At 42.6% G+C, this 20080-nt stretch overlaps 1 protein-coding gene across 1 annotated transcript; it reads left to right on the top strand.

Moving 5' to 3' along the window:
* Window positions 1-13010: 13010 nt before the first annotated feature.
* On the top strand, window positions 13011-14828 carry LOC311060694 (WD repeat-containing protein 1-like; the record flags this gene model as incomplete). Its single annotated transcript, XM_084078980.1, has 1 exon — window positions 13011-14828. One exon carries the CDS (start codon window positions 13011-13013, stop codon window positions 14826-14828), a length of 1818 nt encoding a protein of 605 aa, XP_083935106.1.
* Window positions 14829-20080: the final 5252 nt, after the last annotated feature.

The raw sequence follows: 20080 nt of genomic DNA on the forward strand, positions 1-20080 counted from the left end.
GCTGAACAATGAATCAGCTTTTATTTTCAATGTTATCTCCATGCAAATCAGCTTTTACTTTTTTTAATGCGCTTTTAAAAGCTCAAATATAAAAAAAGCTTGTGTTCAGCTTTATTACCGTAGATGTGAACGCAGCATCAGAGACAAATATTATACTTTTACTTCACAAAAAATATTTGAAAACTTTAGTTACTAGTTACTTTGTAGATTTTGATTATTATTACAAAACATACATTAACCACTTCAGGCCTATATACATTTCGGCCATTTGAAAATAGCCGATCTACAAGCTCAAATTCTTTGAATTCCGGACTTTTACTTGTACATTGCAGTATTGATACTTTTACTAAGTAAACAATGTGAATACTTTTTCCACCACTGCAATAAAGTGTGCAGTTACAGTATGTATACATTCTGTGCTAACCTACCTACCTACAGTAATACACATAACAGCTGCTGCTTCTTAGAGATCAATACCATCCGTATATGAAAAACCCAGTGGGAAGATTTGAGCCTTATTATTGCTTCAGCTACTTTCCTGCGAACAAAGAAACAGACACGATGCAAGCTCTTTGAAACTCAATGTTATGGTACAAGAAATGAAAGTATAATAAGAGGAATAAGAGAGTGAGAGTATGGCTATAGATAGAAATGAGCGCAAATGTACAGGGTTTATGTACAGGTGTTTGAACACAATATGAATCATTTCTAGCAGAAGGGGCAACAAATGCTGTTCTGTGGATCCAAGACACTGGCTCACATATGCAAGTGAGCAGTCTGGTTAAGTCTCTGAGATGTTTGTTCAGATGCCATGAGCATTACAGTAAAATCCTCACTATTCATTTGACTCAGAGTATACAAAATGTGTAACCAAATGTGGGTCCATTTCATTATATTTGTACACTCTTCTCTGTGTTAAATGAACAACCCACTGAGCATTTTTCGGGCTGTTAGACATCTAAAATACATCTAAACGGCTAGGCTAAAAACTGGTTATAATTGGTCAAACAGTGAAAGGTTTTTATAGTTTTTTTTATAGACGGTCTATATATAGACGTCTACTGTATATATAGACGTCTATATATAGACGCTTACGTTGAAAAAACTTTCACTGTTAGACCAGTTATAACCCGGTTTTAGACGGATGTCTAATAGCCAGCTATGGCTTAGTGTTTAGTCTCTTAATTGTTTAAGTGAAAGAGATGGAAAGTGTGAGATAAACAGAAGGAGCCAGAGAAAAAGAGACTGTAGTGTGCGTGCGTGCGTGCGTGCGTGCGTGCGTGCGTGCGTGCGTGCGTGCGTCGTGGTCCAACAGCATACTTGTCTGGCCTCAGTTGCCATGGGAGACCAAACGCTGTGTGAAAGTTTAAGCATTTTCCTGCCATACTGTCAGTTTTATGCATCTCACGGATACAAATAAGGAGATAATGAACCCAGTTTAAAAACATAGCTAATTCATGCATTGTAGAAGTGCAGAATGGGGGTTGTAGGGCTGTAGCACACCAGACTCAGCCCCCTACTGTGATTCATCTGTACAGTTATAGGGCTTTCACAAACGCAGAATTCGGGTTAAGTGCCCATATACTGAATAATAATAAGCCCACCGAGTGCCCACACCACAGACTACACAGAATGCCCATGTAGAATGTCTGAATAGGCTACTGCACTTCAAATCTGAATAAATCTCCTCCCCCCCCCCCCCCCCCCCTCTGCCACATTACAACATTCTGCACCCTTATACCTCAAATCTACTCCCCGGTCATTCTGAATAATATTTGCAGTAATACAAATCTTTGTACAAAAGAATTTTAACAACGATCTGTTAGACAAAATGATAAGCTATGCATATAGTCAGCGTATGTGTTGCAGCACATGAGGTGCAGTTTAATATATTCAAGTGCACATTTTCTTCATTTCATCCCAGGCCTTTTTTTCATTAGCTTGTTATATATCATCGCTGTCGGGCAGAAACCTCTTATCTCCATATTCTATTCTAACTTTTTGTGTAAATGAATGCCCTACTTGATCATACTACAGCGTCACACGAAAGCATCAAAAGTAGCAGATCCACAAGCTCCAAACGCGGCGCGAAGCGACGCGTTTGGAGCTTGTCGATCTGCTACTTTTGCTATTCTTGACTTTGAATCCTGAAAAGTAACAGTTTTGGACATACGAGGTTTCCACCCGACAGAGACGATATGTTATACAACACCCCCCTCATGCTATGATGCAAGGATAAAATCAATAGGTCCATGACTTACTGTGTAATCACACAGAATGCATGAGATCACTCTGATGAATGGCATTTACAGCATAAGTCTTATTGCCACATATTGCATCACATGTCGATAATATCGCTGCAGAGGGGAAAAGATCTACACATCAACATGGTGTATGTGTTAATCTATCTCTGAAAGTGTCCAAATGGCCCCATGCGGGTTTTACTGCTGTAAATATGGAACGGTCAAGGTTTACATCAAGCCCCCTTCCTTGCCATCTAACACCAATAGGTGCTTCATCATAGTATGTACTGTAGATGGGTCTTCAACAGGGGGTCCGGGACCCCTAGGGGCACCTCAGAATTACTACAGTGTGTGATAGGAACCTTTTTTTTACATTAACCACTTGAACCCTAAACTCCCTCTTCTGAGGAACGTTAGCCGAAAATAGCAGATCTACAAGCTCACAGCGCCTCGTGTTGCGAGGCGTTGTGGGCTTGTAGATCTGCTGTTTTCGGCAAAGAGGTTTGGTGTAGAGGAGAAAAAAGAGCAGACCAAGTACAGAGTGAAGGGTCAAGTTTACTAAGTATTGCCAGTTGAAGTGGTTGAATGTCTGAAATACACATTAACATGAATCTAACATAGGCCTACACTGATGACAGTGCTGTCAAACAAGTGTATGATGAGGCCTTATGAAATCTATGAAAAACGATTTCATACAATATGTAGTGGGGGGGGGGTCCCTGCTTCATCTCTCTCTCAGCTAAGGGGTCCTTGGCTTGAAAAACGTTCAACACTGGTGCTGTAGATCAATGAGCTATAGGCTGCATGCACTGTGGCCGTTACATAACAGATATAAATATACAAGCTTGGAGCATGAAACTCAACCCACCACCACCACGCCCTCACACTCCTATCGATGGCTTTTTGATTTGCACTGGCCATGCATTTAAAATCTCTAATTTACCGCCAAACCTTCCCAAGCAAAAGTAGCTTGGTTCCAAGAAGAAAGAAGGTATTGAGTGGGTAATGCCTGTTATGTCTCTGTATTTCCACTGGGCAGTGGAAGAAGTACTCATGTTTTATCTAAGTAAAAGTATCAATAGTGCAATGTAGAAATACTCTGTTACATGTTATCTACTTGAGTAAAAGTACAAAAGTATTGGCATCAAATACTTAAAGTACCAAAAGTAAAAGTACTAATTTGGCAGAATGTCCCACTTCACCAAAATGTATAAAAATCTTTTGAAAATAGCAGATCTACAAGCTCACATTGTGAGCTTGTAGATGTATTTTCAAATGGCCGAAATATATATAGGGCTGAACTTGCTGAAGTGGTTAATGTATGTTTTGTGGTGATAATCTAAATCTGCAAAGTAACTAGTAACTAAAGCTGTCAAATAATTGTAGTGTATAGTAAAAGTACAATATTTTCCTTGTGTAATGTAATGGAGTAGAAGTAAAAGTATTGGAAATTGGAAACACTCTAGTAAAGTAAAAAATCCTCAAAAGTGTACTTAAGTACAGTACTTGAGTAAATGTGCTTAGTTACTTTACACCACTGCCACTGGGGCCTATATGTGTGGATTGAAGGGAAGCACCTACTGTATTCTCTGCATGACACGAGGGGTAAATACATCGGTGACATGCAGGTCAATGTATTCAGGGAGTACATCCCAGATCATTGGTTCTCAAAGTGGGGTCCGGGGACCCCCAGGGGTACATGAGGGGGTTCCAGGGGGTCCCCTGCTAAATGATGGACAGGAACCAAATGGGCCCTTATGGGTCTGTAACTCTGAGCGCGTACAAATGGAACCAAATGGACCCTAACGGGTCCATTTGGTTCCATTTGTACACTCTCAGAGTTACATTAACATGGATTTTACAATATCAATTGGGGTCCCAGAGGTATAAATGCCATTAAATGGGGGTCCGTAGCCTAATGCATGTCAAACTGGGGGTCCTCGAAATTAAAATGTTTGAGAATCACTGCTAGAGAGCCGTAAAAACCTTCTCTTATTGGGGTCCCTGGCTTATCTTTTCAACTGGGGGTCCGTGGGCTAATAAATGTCAATTTGGGGGTCCTTGACATGAAAAAGTTTGAGAACCACTGTCCCAGATGGTCCTCGTTACCGTGAGACCACAGTACATTCAATTCATGCTTCACTACCCGGGATGCTTTTTCATCAGTGTGTGTATGTGTCTGTGTAGTTATGTAACCTGGGCATTTAGGTAACACCTGGCAACCCATGCTGCCTAGCATCGTGTTGCGAGGCGTTGTGGGCTTGTAGATCTTCTATTTTCGGCAAAGAGTTTTGGTGTAGACGGGAAAGAAGAGCAGACCAAGTACAGCGTGAAAGGTCAAGTTTGCTAAGTAATGACGGTTTAACCCTTTAAGACCTGAAGCCGATTCTACATGTCTCCTAAATCCCAACAGTTTTCTGAAAAACGTAAGTTTCTATATCAGTGGTTCTCAAACTTTTTCATGTCAAGGACCCCCAAAATGATATGCATTTGGCCATGGACCCCCATCAAAATATTTTGTTCCAGGGACCCCCCAGAAGCAAAGATTTGAATTAAAAATATTTGCTTTAAAAATATATATATTCAAAGATTTGCACACATTTTCACGATTTTTCAAAAATAGCAGATCTACAAGCTCATAGCGCGGCACTCGGTGCCGCGCTATGAGCTTGTATATCTTCTATTTTTGAATAGCCAAAATGTAAAATAGAGCTTTTTAGCTCAAATCTAAAAGTGGTTGAATGTCTGAAATGTCTGAAATACACATTAACATGACTCCAACAAACACTGACGACAGTGCTGTCAAACAAGTGTATGATGAGGCCCTATGAAATCTATGAAAAACTATTTCATACAATATGTAGTGGTGGGGGGGGGGGTCCCTGCTTCATCTCTCTCAGCTAAGGCGTCCTTGGCCTGAAAAACGTTCAAGACGCCTGCTGCAGATCAATGAGCTATAGGCTGCATGCACTGTGGCCGTTACATAACAGATATAAATACAAGCTTGGAGCATGAAACACAACCCACCACCACGCCCTCACACTCCTATCGATGGCCTTTTGATTTGCACTCGCCATGCATTTAAAATCTCTAATTTACAGCCAAACCCTCCCAAGCAAAAGTAGCTTGGTTCCAAGAAGAAAGAAGGCAAGTGGGTAATGTCTGTTATGTCTCTGTATTTCCACTGGGCAGTGGAAGAACACACTAAAAACAAACGGTGCTATATATACAGTAGCATCAAAATCGGTTCTTTGGCTCGTAATCATAGGGGAACCGTTTTTGGTGCTATATATAGTTATTAAGGTGCTATTTAGCACCATTTATCAATTGGTGCTAAATAGCACCAGTCTTTAAAGGCGCTATAGCACCTTTGTCAAAGGGTGCTATATAGAACCACAAAGGTGCTATATAGCACCACTAGAGGTGCCAAATAGCACTATATTGTTTACAGTATAGGACGGCAATTAAATCATGCCAGATACCACCATAGATTACTTAATATGCTTCTAAATCACACTTCCACTCAAAAATATTGATTATTTCTTACCAAATAGGGCTTAAAAGATTCGGAATCCTGTACTAGAAGCATAGTGAGAAACACAATACATAACCTTTGCAAAAGTTGTATTTATTTTAGCAAATAAATAATGTATTGATAAAACTATGATACAAATATCCTCTATATCATTAATAAATGTACACTCAATGTCGCTAACTTGAACATCAGTGCTGAAACGTCAGGACAACATTTAGAGAGAATATTGACTCCTACAAGCTACTCACAGATGGAGTTGTACATTCTTTTTTACTGTGACAGGAAGTTTGCCTGCCCTGCATCCTTCAATTTCAGAACAACACAACTCCAAAAAGGTCAGTGTCTTGTTCAGTCCTTTAGGGTACTGGATTCTGAACACAAAATATACACACAATAGGAATCCTAGTACCATGGAGATGTACTCACTCTCATCTGTGATCAACTGGCCATCCAATGTGAGCACGATGTGGTCATACTGCATTGGTGTTGACATGCCAGAAGTGCTGGTCTGAGCTTGGCCCTGCATGGGGAAGAGGGAATAGCATTAACCATCTTGTCTCACATTTATTTGAAAGGCAAATTCAACTACTTTCATACTACTACTCAAATTAGTGATGCACAATATTAACATTTTGGCTGATATCTGATTAACGATCAATTGCATACTCAAATCGATAAAAATACCGGTATTGCAATACAAGTGTCCAAAAAGGTTTACCTTACACCTCTTACAGTAACAGTAATATTGGGTACAGATCAATAAGGAGGCAATTTACACATTACTGTACTTACTAGGATTAATGTTAGCCTATAACCATATAATCAGCATGCTCATTTATATTAAAATACAATAATAAAATCATCAGTAGCTAAAGAAATGACTATTATGGTAATCTCCATCAGCATCTCAAAAAGGCTTAACTCTGTTTTTAGGAGGCAATCATAACGTATGAAATCCACTAATATGGCTTATTCTTATGAGAAACCAATGTAGTGCTAAACCTAATATGTGAGCATTTGTAGTTAAGTGGTAGCCTGATTATCAGACTGAAGCTGCGTGGAGCTTCAGTCTGACATTGGCTCCAGTGTAGGCGATTACAAGGGGGAGGGGATTAGAATTTCCCTAAACCAATCCTAAGGGATCCCCACCCCCACCTCCGACTCTCATTGGACAATACATTTTGTACCAAATAAATCCTAGGTTCACATTTACAACACCAGACCAAGAGGCAGTCCACTCAGAGAGTGGGCGGAGTCTATGGTCTGGAACCAGGCTAGTAAGTTGTTTATGCAGGGGGTTTCCTTACTTAAAATCTAGCCATGGTACCTCAGTTTAAACACAATGGATAAAATAAACACTAGTCTAAATAATCTTAAATGTGATGCCTTAACACTTTCATACCAATACCTACTCAGAGTTATACACAAATAATGTAAATAAATAGGGTTATGGTGGTCAAACTAATTTTAATGCTAACTCATTTTGCTTGGGACCCACTGACAGCCCTTTAAGCCCCCATGACCTTACTTTGAGAACCACCATAGTACTATATAGCTAGACTACAAGCTCACATGTCACTATGCTACCATTGTGAGCTTGTTGTAAATTGGATATTTCCCCCATTTTCACTTATACGTGTCCCAAATAGGGACGCCAGGTTAACAGTTGTTAAACTCTGTTGACAGCCACAAAATGTTCTAATAATACTATCATTTGGGCAACCTATCAAGATACGTCTAGTTAAAGTCTGTGTTTTTGCCACATGGTAGGCTCATCCTACTATCCTACTATCCTACTATCCTACTATCCTACTATAATTCTAGTAACCTCTGTGCGTGCGTTTGTAGTGGTGGTGGTGAAGACACCCGGTTCTCCTCACTGGCTGGACCAATTGCTCTGATTTTGCACACAGCCATTGACCATTACCATCTGAACACAACTGTGAAGCCCGTTTTTCAATTTAATCAAATCTAAGCTTCTTATTAGCGTTTTTGTGTCAACACCAACATTGGCCCTAAAGCGCTTACAATCGGCGGACATGGCAACACCGACGCTGACGCTACACCATAGACCCCGCCCACTCTCTGCTGCGGAAAGTAAACACTCCAGATTTGTTTCCCCACACACGATGCACATTAGCTCCATAAAGAACGGTTCTATGTCGTTCTCTTCCAGGATCGGCCGAACGTCCGCCAAGGCTCCGCTGTTTACCCTTTTGTACACATCGTATCCCAAAACTAATGGTAGATTCTAAACCGCACGGATGTTTAAGGTTTGGTCGGCTGCATAATATTTTAGGTCGCCAGCGAAAGTACCCGTTTAAATCGCTTATTTAGTCAGCCTGTGGCCATGTTTCCCATTGGAGCCAAACCGGGAGACACCCGGATCTAAAAGTGAGCGTGTGTGCGTCAAAAACTCTGCTGTGTTTCGTGTGTGTGTGTGTGTGTGTGTTTGCGACGACGGGGGGCACGGGGGAGGGAGTAGCATCGTGCCTCCGTGGTGTGTGTGTGTGGCTGGGGGCTGGGGGGGGAGATGATCGCCCGTGTGTGTTCGCGACAGGCCACGGGCCGCATGGATGTACCGTGGTGTGTGTGTGTGTGTACGCCATTCTCCGTGCTGTGTGTGTGGGTGGGGGGAGATGAATCTGATCGCACCACAATTGCTACTTGGGTCCGCGACCGTGTATGCGTGGACACGCACGTGCGCATGCACGTTAGGGAGCCACGTGTCACAATGTACTTTATTTTTACTTTATACACACACACGCGACGCCCGTGTGTGTGTTCGCGACGGGAGGATGTACCGTGGTGTGTGTGTGTGTGTCTGTATCTGTGTTTGTGCGCGCTCCCGACGGGGGACGGCTCCGCCTGTTATATGCGCGGGTGTTTGTGTTCTGTGCCTCCACGACGGGATGTGCGTGTGTGTGTACACACGAATACACCATTGGTTCTCAAAGTGGGGTCCAGAGTTCCAGGGGGTCCCCAGCTAAATGATAGATTAGGCACCAAATGGACCCTTATGGGTCTGTCACTCTGAGAGTGTACAAATGGAACCAAATGGACTCTAAGGGGTCCATTTGGTTCCATTTGTACACTCTCAGAGTTAAATAAACATAGACTTTACTATATAGATTGGGGTCCAAGACATAGAAATGCCATTACATGGGGGTCCATAGCCCTAATGCATGTCAAACTGGGGGTCCTTGAAATTAAAATGGTTAAGATTCACTGCTAGAGCCGTAAAAAAAGACGTCTCTTATGGGGGTCCCTGGCATATCTATCAAATGGGGGTCCGCGGGCTAACAAGTGTCAATTTGGGGGTCCTTGACATAAAAACGTTGGAGAACCACTGCACTACACAGTACACACTCACTTTCGATCCCTGATAAACTGTCTGTTCTCATTCTCCGTGCTGATATATATATATATATATATATATATACGCCCGTGGGGAGGGGTGACGCAACGCGACCCACGGGGGGGAGGAGGACGGGAAGCCACGACGGGGAGGAGGGGGGGAAGCCATGACGGGGAGGGGGGGGGGAGCCACGACGGGATGCGCGCGGGGGAGAAACCGCGCCACAGGACGTGCATTAACCCCAACTTTGCAACTACTTTCACCTGCGCCTTTCACCGGGTATGGTCTAGTATTGTTAACATACTTAATATCCATAACAGCCATTATCACCGTCTTCAAAGCCACCCGAATACACAACAAAAACACGGTACAAAATCGCAAATTACCCAAATAAAGTTATCCCAGTAACGTCGTCAAAAGCCACATTCTTTAATTGCCATTAAACACTCACCTAAAAAAATCCCTCTTCTTTAAGCTGCTTTCTTCTATCTTCTTGATGAATCAACGATGATGCAGTTATATTATTATCTTCTCAGGAGGATTGTACCATTCCGCTCGCAACTAAGTTCAAAGCTCGCGCTGTGCTCCAGCCAGCTGTGTTCCGTGAGCAGAAATAACGGAGCAGAAATAAGACTTCCGGTTGACGATCTCTTCAGAATAAGAGTACCCTCTAGAGTAAAAAGAAACCATTGAAAACCGTTGAAAAACTGTTCATTTGCACATTAAAACTATAAATTAAGCATTTAAATGAAGCTATACAACACATATTATGTTTCTGTGTAACAAAAACGTTTTTTAAAAGTATCTAAATGGATAAATGCTGTTCAAAGGAGTGCATAGCCTATAGAAATTGGACACTGGACCGGAGACGGACACGTGTGCCAACACTTCTGACATACTCACGCGTTCGGGGAGACCACCTCTACAACGCCACACTCTCCGCTAAGCGGCACAGGTGTAAAAAAAAGTGTGGCGGACCGTCCAGTGAGGTCAGAGGTCAGAAAAGTGCCGTTTACAGTGCATAGCCTCCCTTCTGCTCTCAGCGTCACTTATCAAAAAGGACAGATCTACAAGCTCGCAGGGCGTTGCCATGCGACGTGTTGTTGGCTTGTAGATCTGTTGTTTTGTAACATGACACCCTGCATGGTGAACTTTTACTTTAAGTCAAGTCAGCCAACCAATAGGAAAGCACTGAGAGTTTACATCACTTGGCAGCCATTTCTAGTTTTCTTCAGTTTCCTAGAGATTCCAGGAGATACACCTCGGGCTGTAGCCTGGCTATTAATAAGCTACTTATTGATGATGAACTAAAATGGGAAATGGCTCATGTATTTGACTGACATGTGTGCATGCCTGTTTTGTTTGAATTAGACATTTGGGCAGGCCCCATATATTTATTAGATGTATTCGATATAGTGTGACTATGAGAATGCTGTATTCAATGCTGTGCTGTTGGTGTGGTGCGCACAGCTGAGCGCATCACTGGATGTCAGCTGCCCAGCCTGGAGGAACTGTATGACCAGCGCTGCCTCAGGAAATCCCTGAGGGTCATCAAGGACCCCACACACCCCCATAACAGTCTGTTCATTATGTTGCCCTCAGGCAAGAGGTATAGAAGCATCAAAGCAAGCACGAGTAGACTGAAGAACAGTTTTTTACCCCAGGCTGTGAGACTATTAAACAAGTCTATGAAATGAAATTATTTATTTCCATGGTGTGACGGCCTTGTGTGCTGACCCTGGTCTTTTAAACTGACTTTTAAACTGTTTTTAATCTTTACGGAAGTTTAGTATTGTTATTGATGAACTGTTTTTATTCTTTGTTTTATGGAGCACCTCCAACCTAAGTTTTTCACAGTGCATGTACTTGTACTTTGTACCTTGTGACAATAAACATCTTGAATCTTGAATCTTGAATCTTGAATCTTGTATTCAACTACCCCTACAATATATATATATATATATATATATATATATACCATACTGTTCTAACCACACTGTTCTATAGGACTTCAGTAATTGTGCTCATATACTGTATCACATGTCATATATTTTGAAAATAGCAGATCTACAAGCTCACAATGCGTCGCATCGCGACGCATTGTGAGACAAAATATGTACAGTATAGGGCTGAAGTGGTTAATGTATGTTTTGTGATAATAATCTAAATCTGCAAAGTTACATGTAACTAAAGCTGTCAAATAATTCTAGTGTAGAGTAAAAGTACTGGAAATTGTAAACACTCCAGTAAAGTAAAAAAATCCTCAAAAGTGTACTTAAGTACAGTACTTCAGTAAATGTACTTAGTTACTTTAGTTTACACCACTGCCACTGGGGCCTATATGTGTGGATTGAAGGGAAGCACCTACTGTATTCTCTGCATGACAGGGGGGTAAATACATTGGCAGCCTGTGGCTGATCGTTGACATGCAGGTCAATGTATTCAGGGAGTATCTCCCAGATGGTCCTCATTACCGTGAGACCACAATACATTCAATTCATGCTTCACTACCCGGGATGTTTTTTCATCAGTGTGTGTATGTGTCTGTGTAGTTATGTAACCTGCGCATTTAGGTAACACCTGGCAACCCATGCTGCCTAGCATCCCCTCTATACTATCACATGCCCGTCTCAGCCTTCCCTTATTTCCACATTGTCTGCTTGAAAGCTTTGAGAGCAGGCTTTCTTGTCTAATTGATATGGCAATTGCCTCACCCATCAGGCCTGAGTGCTGTCAGGGCAGCATCTTGTCACTATGACAACTACCGCATTTTGACCTAACCTTCAGAGGTGCAAGTACTGGAACGCTGTAAAAGATTGTGCCAAAAAGCATTGGCACACTTCACTGCCAAACATGGAAAACAGACTTTGCCAGTCTCCTCCAGCAAATGTTTATGGTTTAAGAAGTCTTGTCATATGAGAATGAGAACAGCTGTCTGTATTGGGGTTTGCATTTAGTCTGTTTTGAAAATGACACATTGCAGCTGCTATTATGCTATATTGTATTATTGCACTAGATTTCCCACCAGTCAAACAGATAACAACAATTGAATTTATAGAATTAATCTAGTATTGTCAACATTTATAATTAGGTGCTAGGTTGCTTTTTCACTATTAATAAACAGCAGCCCTCCAGTCCAAATAATTGGTAAAATCACTGTAGACAATTTAACTGACAAAAGAAAAAAATAAACAGATATATCGCACTCATTGTCATTTTTAGCAAACTATCATGACAGCTTAACAGAGTTGTGTGACTAATACGTACTAAACTCTTAAGTCATCTGGACAAACTGACTATGCATCTATTAATTTAGTTATACAGTACATCACATCACATCGTCAATACCTCTCTCAAGGCCATTAGTTCCAGAACGAGAAGTAGGTCTGGTCTGCTGCCGATCACACACATCTTACAGTGTTCACATATACATTTCTCTGGCCCACTTACGGTTGGATTAATCTATCCAAACTGCTACTATTTAAATGGAAGAAGATAGCAGAGACATCCTCCAGGTCGTCAGGAAACCGCTGGCGGTGATGTACCATTAAAGGTGTTAGCTTGGGGACTGCCCATAAGTCCGACATCCCATTACTCCGACTGCGTGGCTTCGTGTGCGGTTAGGGTTAGGGTTAGGGTTAGGGATATGGTTAGTAATGGGGCGAGTCGAACCAACACGCCGTCGGAATAATGTGCCATCGGAAAAATGACACAGCACCGTTATCTTGCCCCTAGCATGGAATGAACTTGCAAGGGCGTTGTTAGGCATGCATGACAACGGTTTGCGTTGCGTGTGACGCCAGACCAGTGCCCTGGTCAACCTATATAAGATGTCGAAGACTGCAGCCAGCAAAATAAACAAACAACTGTGGAAATGTCGCTTGAATTCAAACATGTATTTGCCTGTCTCCCCTCAGTAACGAGGGGCGTTGCCAAAGTGCTTGGCGGAGATCCCAAAGGCATCAATTTCCTCTACACCAATGGGAAGAGCGTCATTATCAGGAACATTGAAAACCCTGCAATAGCTGACATTTACACAGAGCATGCACATCAAGTGAATGTTGCCAAGTATGCGCCCAGTGGTTTTTACATTGCCTCTGCAGATGTATCAGGAAAGATCAGAATCTGGGACACCACCCAGAAGGAACACTTGCTCAAACATGAGTACCAGCCATTTTGTGGGATGATCAAGGATATTGCCTGGACGGAGGACAGCCAAAGGATTGCCGTTGTGGGGGAGGGACAAAATAAGTTTGGTGCCGTGTTCTTAATGGATACCGGCTCCTCAGTGGGCGAAGTGATTGGCCACTCCAAAGTCATAAACAGCGTAGACATCAAGCAGACACGACCATCCCTCCTGATCACTGGTAGTGATGACACCAAAGTGGCTCTCTCAGAAGGCCCCCCCTTCAAGTTCAAGAACACAAGAGACGACCACAGCGGCTTTGTCAACGCGGTGCGTTTTTCCCCAGATGGAAGCCGTTATGTTACAGCTGGTGCTGACGGTCAAATCCATTTGTATGATGGAAATACTGGTGAAAAGATAACCTCACTGGGCGGAGAGAAGGCCCATGATGGAGGTGTTTATGCGGTGAGCTGGAGCCCCGACAGCTCCCAGATGATCTCTGCCTCAGGGGACAGGACTGTGAAGCTGTGGGACGTTGGAGCAGGCACAGCTGTCACTACGTTCAACATGGGTCCTGATGTCATTGACCAGCAGCTGGGGTGCCTGTGGCAGAATGATCACATCCTCAGCATCTCCTTGGCAGGATACATTAATTACCTGGACAAGAACAACCCAGATCGGCCACTGCGAACAATTAAGGGTCACATCAACTCCATCCATTCAGTAGCGGTGCACAAAAATGAAGAGCGGACAACCATCTACACCGGCAGTCATGACGGACACATCAATTTCTGGGACTCGGAAACTGGGGAGAATGATACATTTGTGGGCAACGGCCATACCAACCAGGTGAGCAAGATGGTGGTGGATGACGCAGACCAGTTGGTGACCTGCAGCATGGACGATACCGTACGCTACATCAACCTCAACAAAAAGGAGTATAGTGACTCTGATGTGGTGAAGATGGATACCCAGCCTAAATGTGTGTCAGTAGCACCAGGGGGGCTGACTCTGGTTGTGTGCATTGAGCACTTGGTCTTGCTGAAGGACAAGAAGAAGGCGTTCTCTTTGGACAACCTGGGCTACACTCCCGAGGCTGGAGCCCTGCACTGTGGGGGAAGTACTGCTGCAGTGGGCGATGCCAAAGGGAAAATTCACCTGTACTCCATCCAGGGTAACACACTGAAAAAAGAAGACCAGATCCTGGAGGTTAAGGGGCCCATTACTGTCATGGCTTACTCCAGCGACGGAGCCTACCTCGCAGTCACAGATGAGAAGGTGGTCACGATCTTCGTTGTAGCAGACAACTATGCGGTCAAAGATGAGTTCTATGGACACCACGCAAGAATTGCATCACTGTCCTGGTCCCCCGATAATGAGCACTTTGCCAGTGGTGGGATGGACATGATGATCTTTGTCTGGACTGTCCACGACTCAGATAAGAGAGTCAGGCTCGTGGATGCCCACAAGCTGCACCATGTCAGTGGCCTGGCCTGGGTTGATGAGCACACCCTCGTCACCACCTCTCATGATGCCAGTGTGAAACAGTGGACTGTTAAATTCTGATCTAAACACGGGAAAATGGGCCAAAAATAAGGACAAGGACTGTGGTAGAACTCACACTCCTTTCTGCCATTATCCTTATGGCAGGGGAAAAGCTCCTGTTGAGAAAAATATTCAATGTTTTTCCTTTGCAATGCCAGATAATACTGGGACAAGATATTGAAATGTAGAATCACTTCTGGTTGTAATATAGTGTGTGTAGGGGGGTCCCAGTCCACCTTTCGCTATTTATTATATATTTCGCTATAGATTTATCCTCTGAATTCGGACAGTTTTAAGAATATACCAAAGATGCTAGCAGCGCACAGGGCCCACCTACACGTGCTGTCACAAAGCAGGGAGCTGGCATTGTATGCAGCAAACATCTCAGACAAGGACAAAACTTCAAGTAAGCTACACCCTAAGAAGCCACAACTACTGTGCTAATGTCTATAGATACATTATTGAGTACCACACTCAAGGAGGAATGTCTCTTTCCTGATCCAAGAATCCACTACAAGCTCCAAAACCAATCTCCAAGGAAAATCCCCTCATCCATTTCTGGTTTGTTTTTCCAGATTCCTGCAGAATGAGGCGCTGTTATGGGCCAGGAAGTGCAGGTTGTAGAAGTTTCTTAGGTCTTGATAGACCTCAGCCCAGCACTTGCTAAGAAGCAAGCTGCATTTAATGGTACAGCATAAAAATAGCACTGTCCGCTTCCACCAGTTACTGTATCCCCGGCCCGGCTGCACATGAAGACGTGCTAACCTACGACTCAATTGATGAAGCTCAGAAGTTACGAATTTCTGTAAAGAGTACATTGCGGGTGTTTTTTGTTTTATGTGTTTTAGTTTTTTGCCTAGAGCTTTGGATGTGTTGTTGCCCATAGGCGTGAGATAACACTCACACGGTACACGCACAAAAACACAAACATTTCATACCCCTGCACTGGACATCATGTCTCTGTTGACAATGCTTCGATGGAAGAAAAAAGAAGGCAGCCCTAACCCTTTGTTTGAGTGAGTCAGCTTCTTTTTGTTGGCTGTTTGCGGTGTGAAACACAATGTTTGATAAGGAGACAAGAAAAACCCCTGACCAGAGGCCCAGTCTGACCAGATCAAAAGCGCAGCTGGGCAGGATACATACGTGGCTGACCAGCAACCGCAACCAGAGCGGACTAACACAGACATACTGTACAAGCACAAAGAAGCTAAAGGCACACATGAAATATGGTAAGGTGCACGCACAATAAATATTCATTCATGGCTATTAGCACTTCAATACTGTAAGAAATGTTTCAAATACAATCTGACAATGTCTGTTACCCACAGATCTTTTTTAATATTACAGAATTGTTAAATGGTCTGCATTTCTATAGAGCCTTTATCTAAAGCGCTTTACAATGTGCTTATATCATAGTTTTGCGTTTTGCGATTAGTTTTTATTTTTTATTACATTTTGACTTTTGTTTACATTTTCAGTTCAGTTGTGATTAGTTGTTAAAGCGTGTTTCCTAGTTTGATTTATTTTTTTGAAAAGGCTTAGTTTTAGTTTTGTTTTTATTCGTTATAGGGTTCTTTTTTTATTGTAATATGGGGTATTTATCAGGGGTGAGATTTAAAAAGTTTCGGGAAAAAAACAGCAATTGTTGTGAGCTTGTAGATCTTTTTTGTTTGTTTACTAAAAGTTTCTCTGTTTTGTAAACACTGCACACAATACAGTTTCAGTTAGTGTTTAGTTAACTATAATAACCTTGCTATGCACCCATTCACACACCAGCATTGGAGGCAACCATGCAAGGTAACCTCACTGGGAACAATATAGGGCTCAGTGTCTTGCTCAAGGACACTTTGACTCGATTCCAGGAAGAGACATGGATCAAACCCGAACCTTACAGTTCCCAAACGGCCACTCTTCCTGAGCCTGTTGCTATATCAGTGGTGCTCAAACTTTTTCATATTTGTTATAAATGTTCACTTTAAAAAATATATACAGAATTTTCAAAGGTTTGCACAAATGTTCAAGATTTTTCAAAAATAGCAGATCTACAAGCTCATAGTGCTGCACAAAGTGACGCGCTATGAGCTTGTAGATCTGCAATTTTTGAATAGCCAAAGTATAAAATAATGGTTAACGTGGTTAAAATCTAAAATGACAGATTCTTTCCCGGTTTTAATGGGTTAATATTCAAACATGCATACAACAACATGTGTGCCTTTCATGATGTTCAATTCCACAGTGAGTCACAGTTTGACAGCTAGACACAGAGACAGGGACTGTGTACTGTAGCTGCAAACTAATTCATCGGACAACAGTGTCACATGCTGAAATAGCAGATCTACAAGATCACAACGCGTTGCAGTGTAACTTAATACTATTGTAAGCTGAAAATCCACTGCTAAACAGCATTTACAGTGTATGTAACTGTAAATGTAAATACAATGTAATGTTGCTGTGCAATTCGTCAAGTCAATCTTAACAAACAGAGCTGCAGGTAAAAGGGCTACAGGTACACAGTAACATGGTTCTCTATTCCATGACTGCATGAGCAGAAAAGGACAGAAAATGTCCCGCAAAACTGGTGTCAAACGTTGTCATAGCAGCATTAAGTGGCAGAAATAATATTTTTGTTACATAATATTTTTCTTCACAGGATGATCAAGTTCTGTGAGGCTGAGTTCATTGAGTTCTGTGAATAATAGCACTTATGCTGTCAGATGCAGTAACATCAAACTGCATCCCTCTCCATGTCTTCTCTGTGTCTGGTGTGTACAATGTGCATGATGCATCACATGTGCACCGCATGTGGTCCGTGGTCATGTTGGCTTTGTTGTCACCTTCATCAGACATGGAATTTAACTGAGCGGTGTGTGTCTAATGTGCACGTGCATGTGTGCACATGACAGGTGGTCTCACTGTGTGTGGTGCATGTGCATCGTTAAGTGTTGCATTGCTCTCTCTCTCTCTCTCTCTCTCTCTCTCTCTCTCTCTCTCTCTGACACTGTGCTTTGCGGGTGTACGCACGCGGTAGCGCACATGGCGCAAGTGCGTGGAATTGTAAAACTGGGGGGTGTCAGATTCCGCATTGACTAGTCCCACTCCATAGCCTTGTGTATCCCATAGCCTGGAGGGACAGTGGGTCTGAGATTATTAGTTCACAAAAACAACAGTTGTCATTGACGGATTGGGAAAATATTCGTGGGTTGAGTTCTGTGGCCTGCTGCCAGCGCGCACGCACAATATACTGTAATGCTGAACGGTGTAGTACTTTGTGAGAATAGCCATGGACTCACAAACTAACACACAAACACACACACAGACAGACACACAGACAGCGTGAAAACATACCTCCGCCCCTGCCATTGATTCCGGCCTGGCTGACCACAAGTCAAATGCAGACTGGAAACAGTGCCATGATGCTTGAGAGATGACAGTTAGTTAAATAAAGCAGGTTGCATAAGGAGAGGATGCTTTTGACTCAGTGTCCCAATGTGGACCCTGGTCATCAGGTCAAATGTGACGTATATACGTATCAGTGTAATGAAGTATGTCCTTAACCACTTAAGTTAAACCCCAGCATCCGTATTGTGGGGGAAGCTTTCGCGGAAAATAGCTATTTTCAGCGAATGCAGTAAAGTGGGATATCGATGCAGGCTGCATTTTATTCATAGTGAAGCTGGTCAGTCCATCCAGCTAAGGTAACCAGATGGACTTTGTGTCTCTTCTCCATTACACTCAATGATTAAACAGGCTCGCAAAGAGTTTCTATGGTTACTGCTAAACAGGGTCAACTCAGTGCAAGTGAGAGGTGAGAGATGGTGAACAATGGTGTTGGCAGGATAGCATCCTTCAGTACCAAAACTCTGAGCCCAAAACATGAACTTACCGGTGACCTTCAACAAGCCATCCACAACACAGCTCTTCCTCTCTCTCTTCTCTACAATTAATATGAGTGTTTATACACACACATGCATACATACACATACCAGCTTCAATGAAAACACTAAGGCAAAATCTGATAACATTTTTTTCCAGCCATTGAGCCAGCAATCATAGGCTCAAGTATTGCTCTTTAACACAACCAGGTTTATTCAAAGAGCTTAAAGGTTAATACAACACTCAAGGAAATGTCCTTAAGTTACCTTTATTGTAAAGGCCTGGGCAGCAAACAATCAATGTACGCATTTCAGTGCAAGCCTTGGGTGTTCACATGTTATTATAACCTGCAATTTAAGCTTGTATAAGCACTCATCATGCTTCCATTATGTGCTCAAACGTGACATGAATAACTGAAGCTGCAACTACTCAATCATTATTTTCACGAAAGCATCCTCGACAGTTAGTAATCCTGTGAAGAGCTCAACCAAGAAGTTTAATAGATTATGCCATCTGGAGAATACATCCCTGATGGGTTCTTCTCCAACGATCTTCCCCATAGTTTAAATTCAATAGCTCCCATCCATCCCATGAATAGATGGATGTAGTATGTATGGTAATATAGAACATTTGCATTGAAATGTACATGTGCTTTGCTACCTCTGAGCTGACACTATTTATCTTTCATCAGAGTGCACGACCTCTCTCCTCAGCACCTGCCTCTCTCATGATGTCTCTCTTGTCTCATGATGGAGGGCTGTTCAGTATGCAGCAGCCTTGTAAAATTGCCTGAATGAGCATCGCAGCATTCATCGGGAAGCTGATAATCAGTAGACACTTAAAAGGGTACTTCACCAAAAAAAAAAACGCTCATTTATTTAGCAAATAAACCTACGTGTAGCCCCTCAGGCCGCTTTGAACAAGTTCTCTAAAGATTTGAAAGTTATTGAGACTTCACATCTATTATGGAATGCTTCTTCAGACCTTTTCACACATGGCAACATAAACATTCTAAAGTTTATTTCCTGTTGCAGTGTTTCTAAATATCAGTAGCCGACAGGGAATAAGCCTGGACTACAAGCCGTCTACAGAATTATTCCATGCAAGATAACCAATGCTGATTGGAATTAAGGCATTAATAATCATGATGTGCGTGCGTGCATGCGTGCGTGCGTGCGTGCGTGCGCGCCAGGCGTCTCTAAATAGTGGTGTCTAAATAAAGCTGTGGACTGGAGTCGTGAGAACCCGAACTAGGTCACCAGGTCTCTGCACACTGGGACGGTCAGGGAAAGGTACATTATTTATTTAGTCTGTCCCACAGCTTGTGGTCAATCTCCCAATCCCTGTCTATTGATTTGTCAATCAATCAACAACATCATTAACATTATAGCTACCTAGCT

This window comes from Gymnoscopelus microlampas, assembly GCF_963454915.1.
Source record: "Gymnoscopelus microlampas genome assembly, chromosome: 2".
NCBI classification, from domain to species: Eukaryota; Metazoa; Chordata; class Actinopteri; order Myctophiformes; family Myctophidae; genus Gymnoscopelus; species Gymnoscopelus microlampas.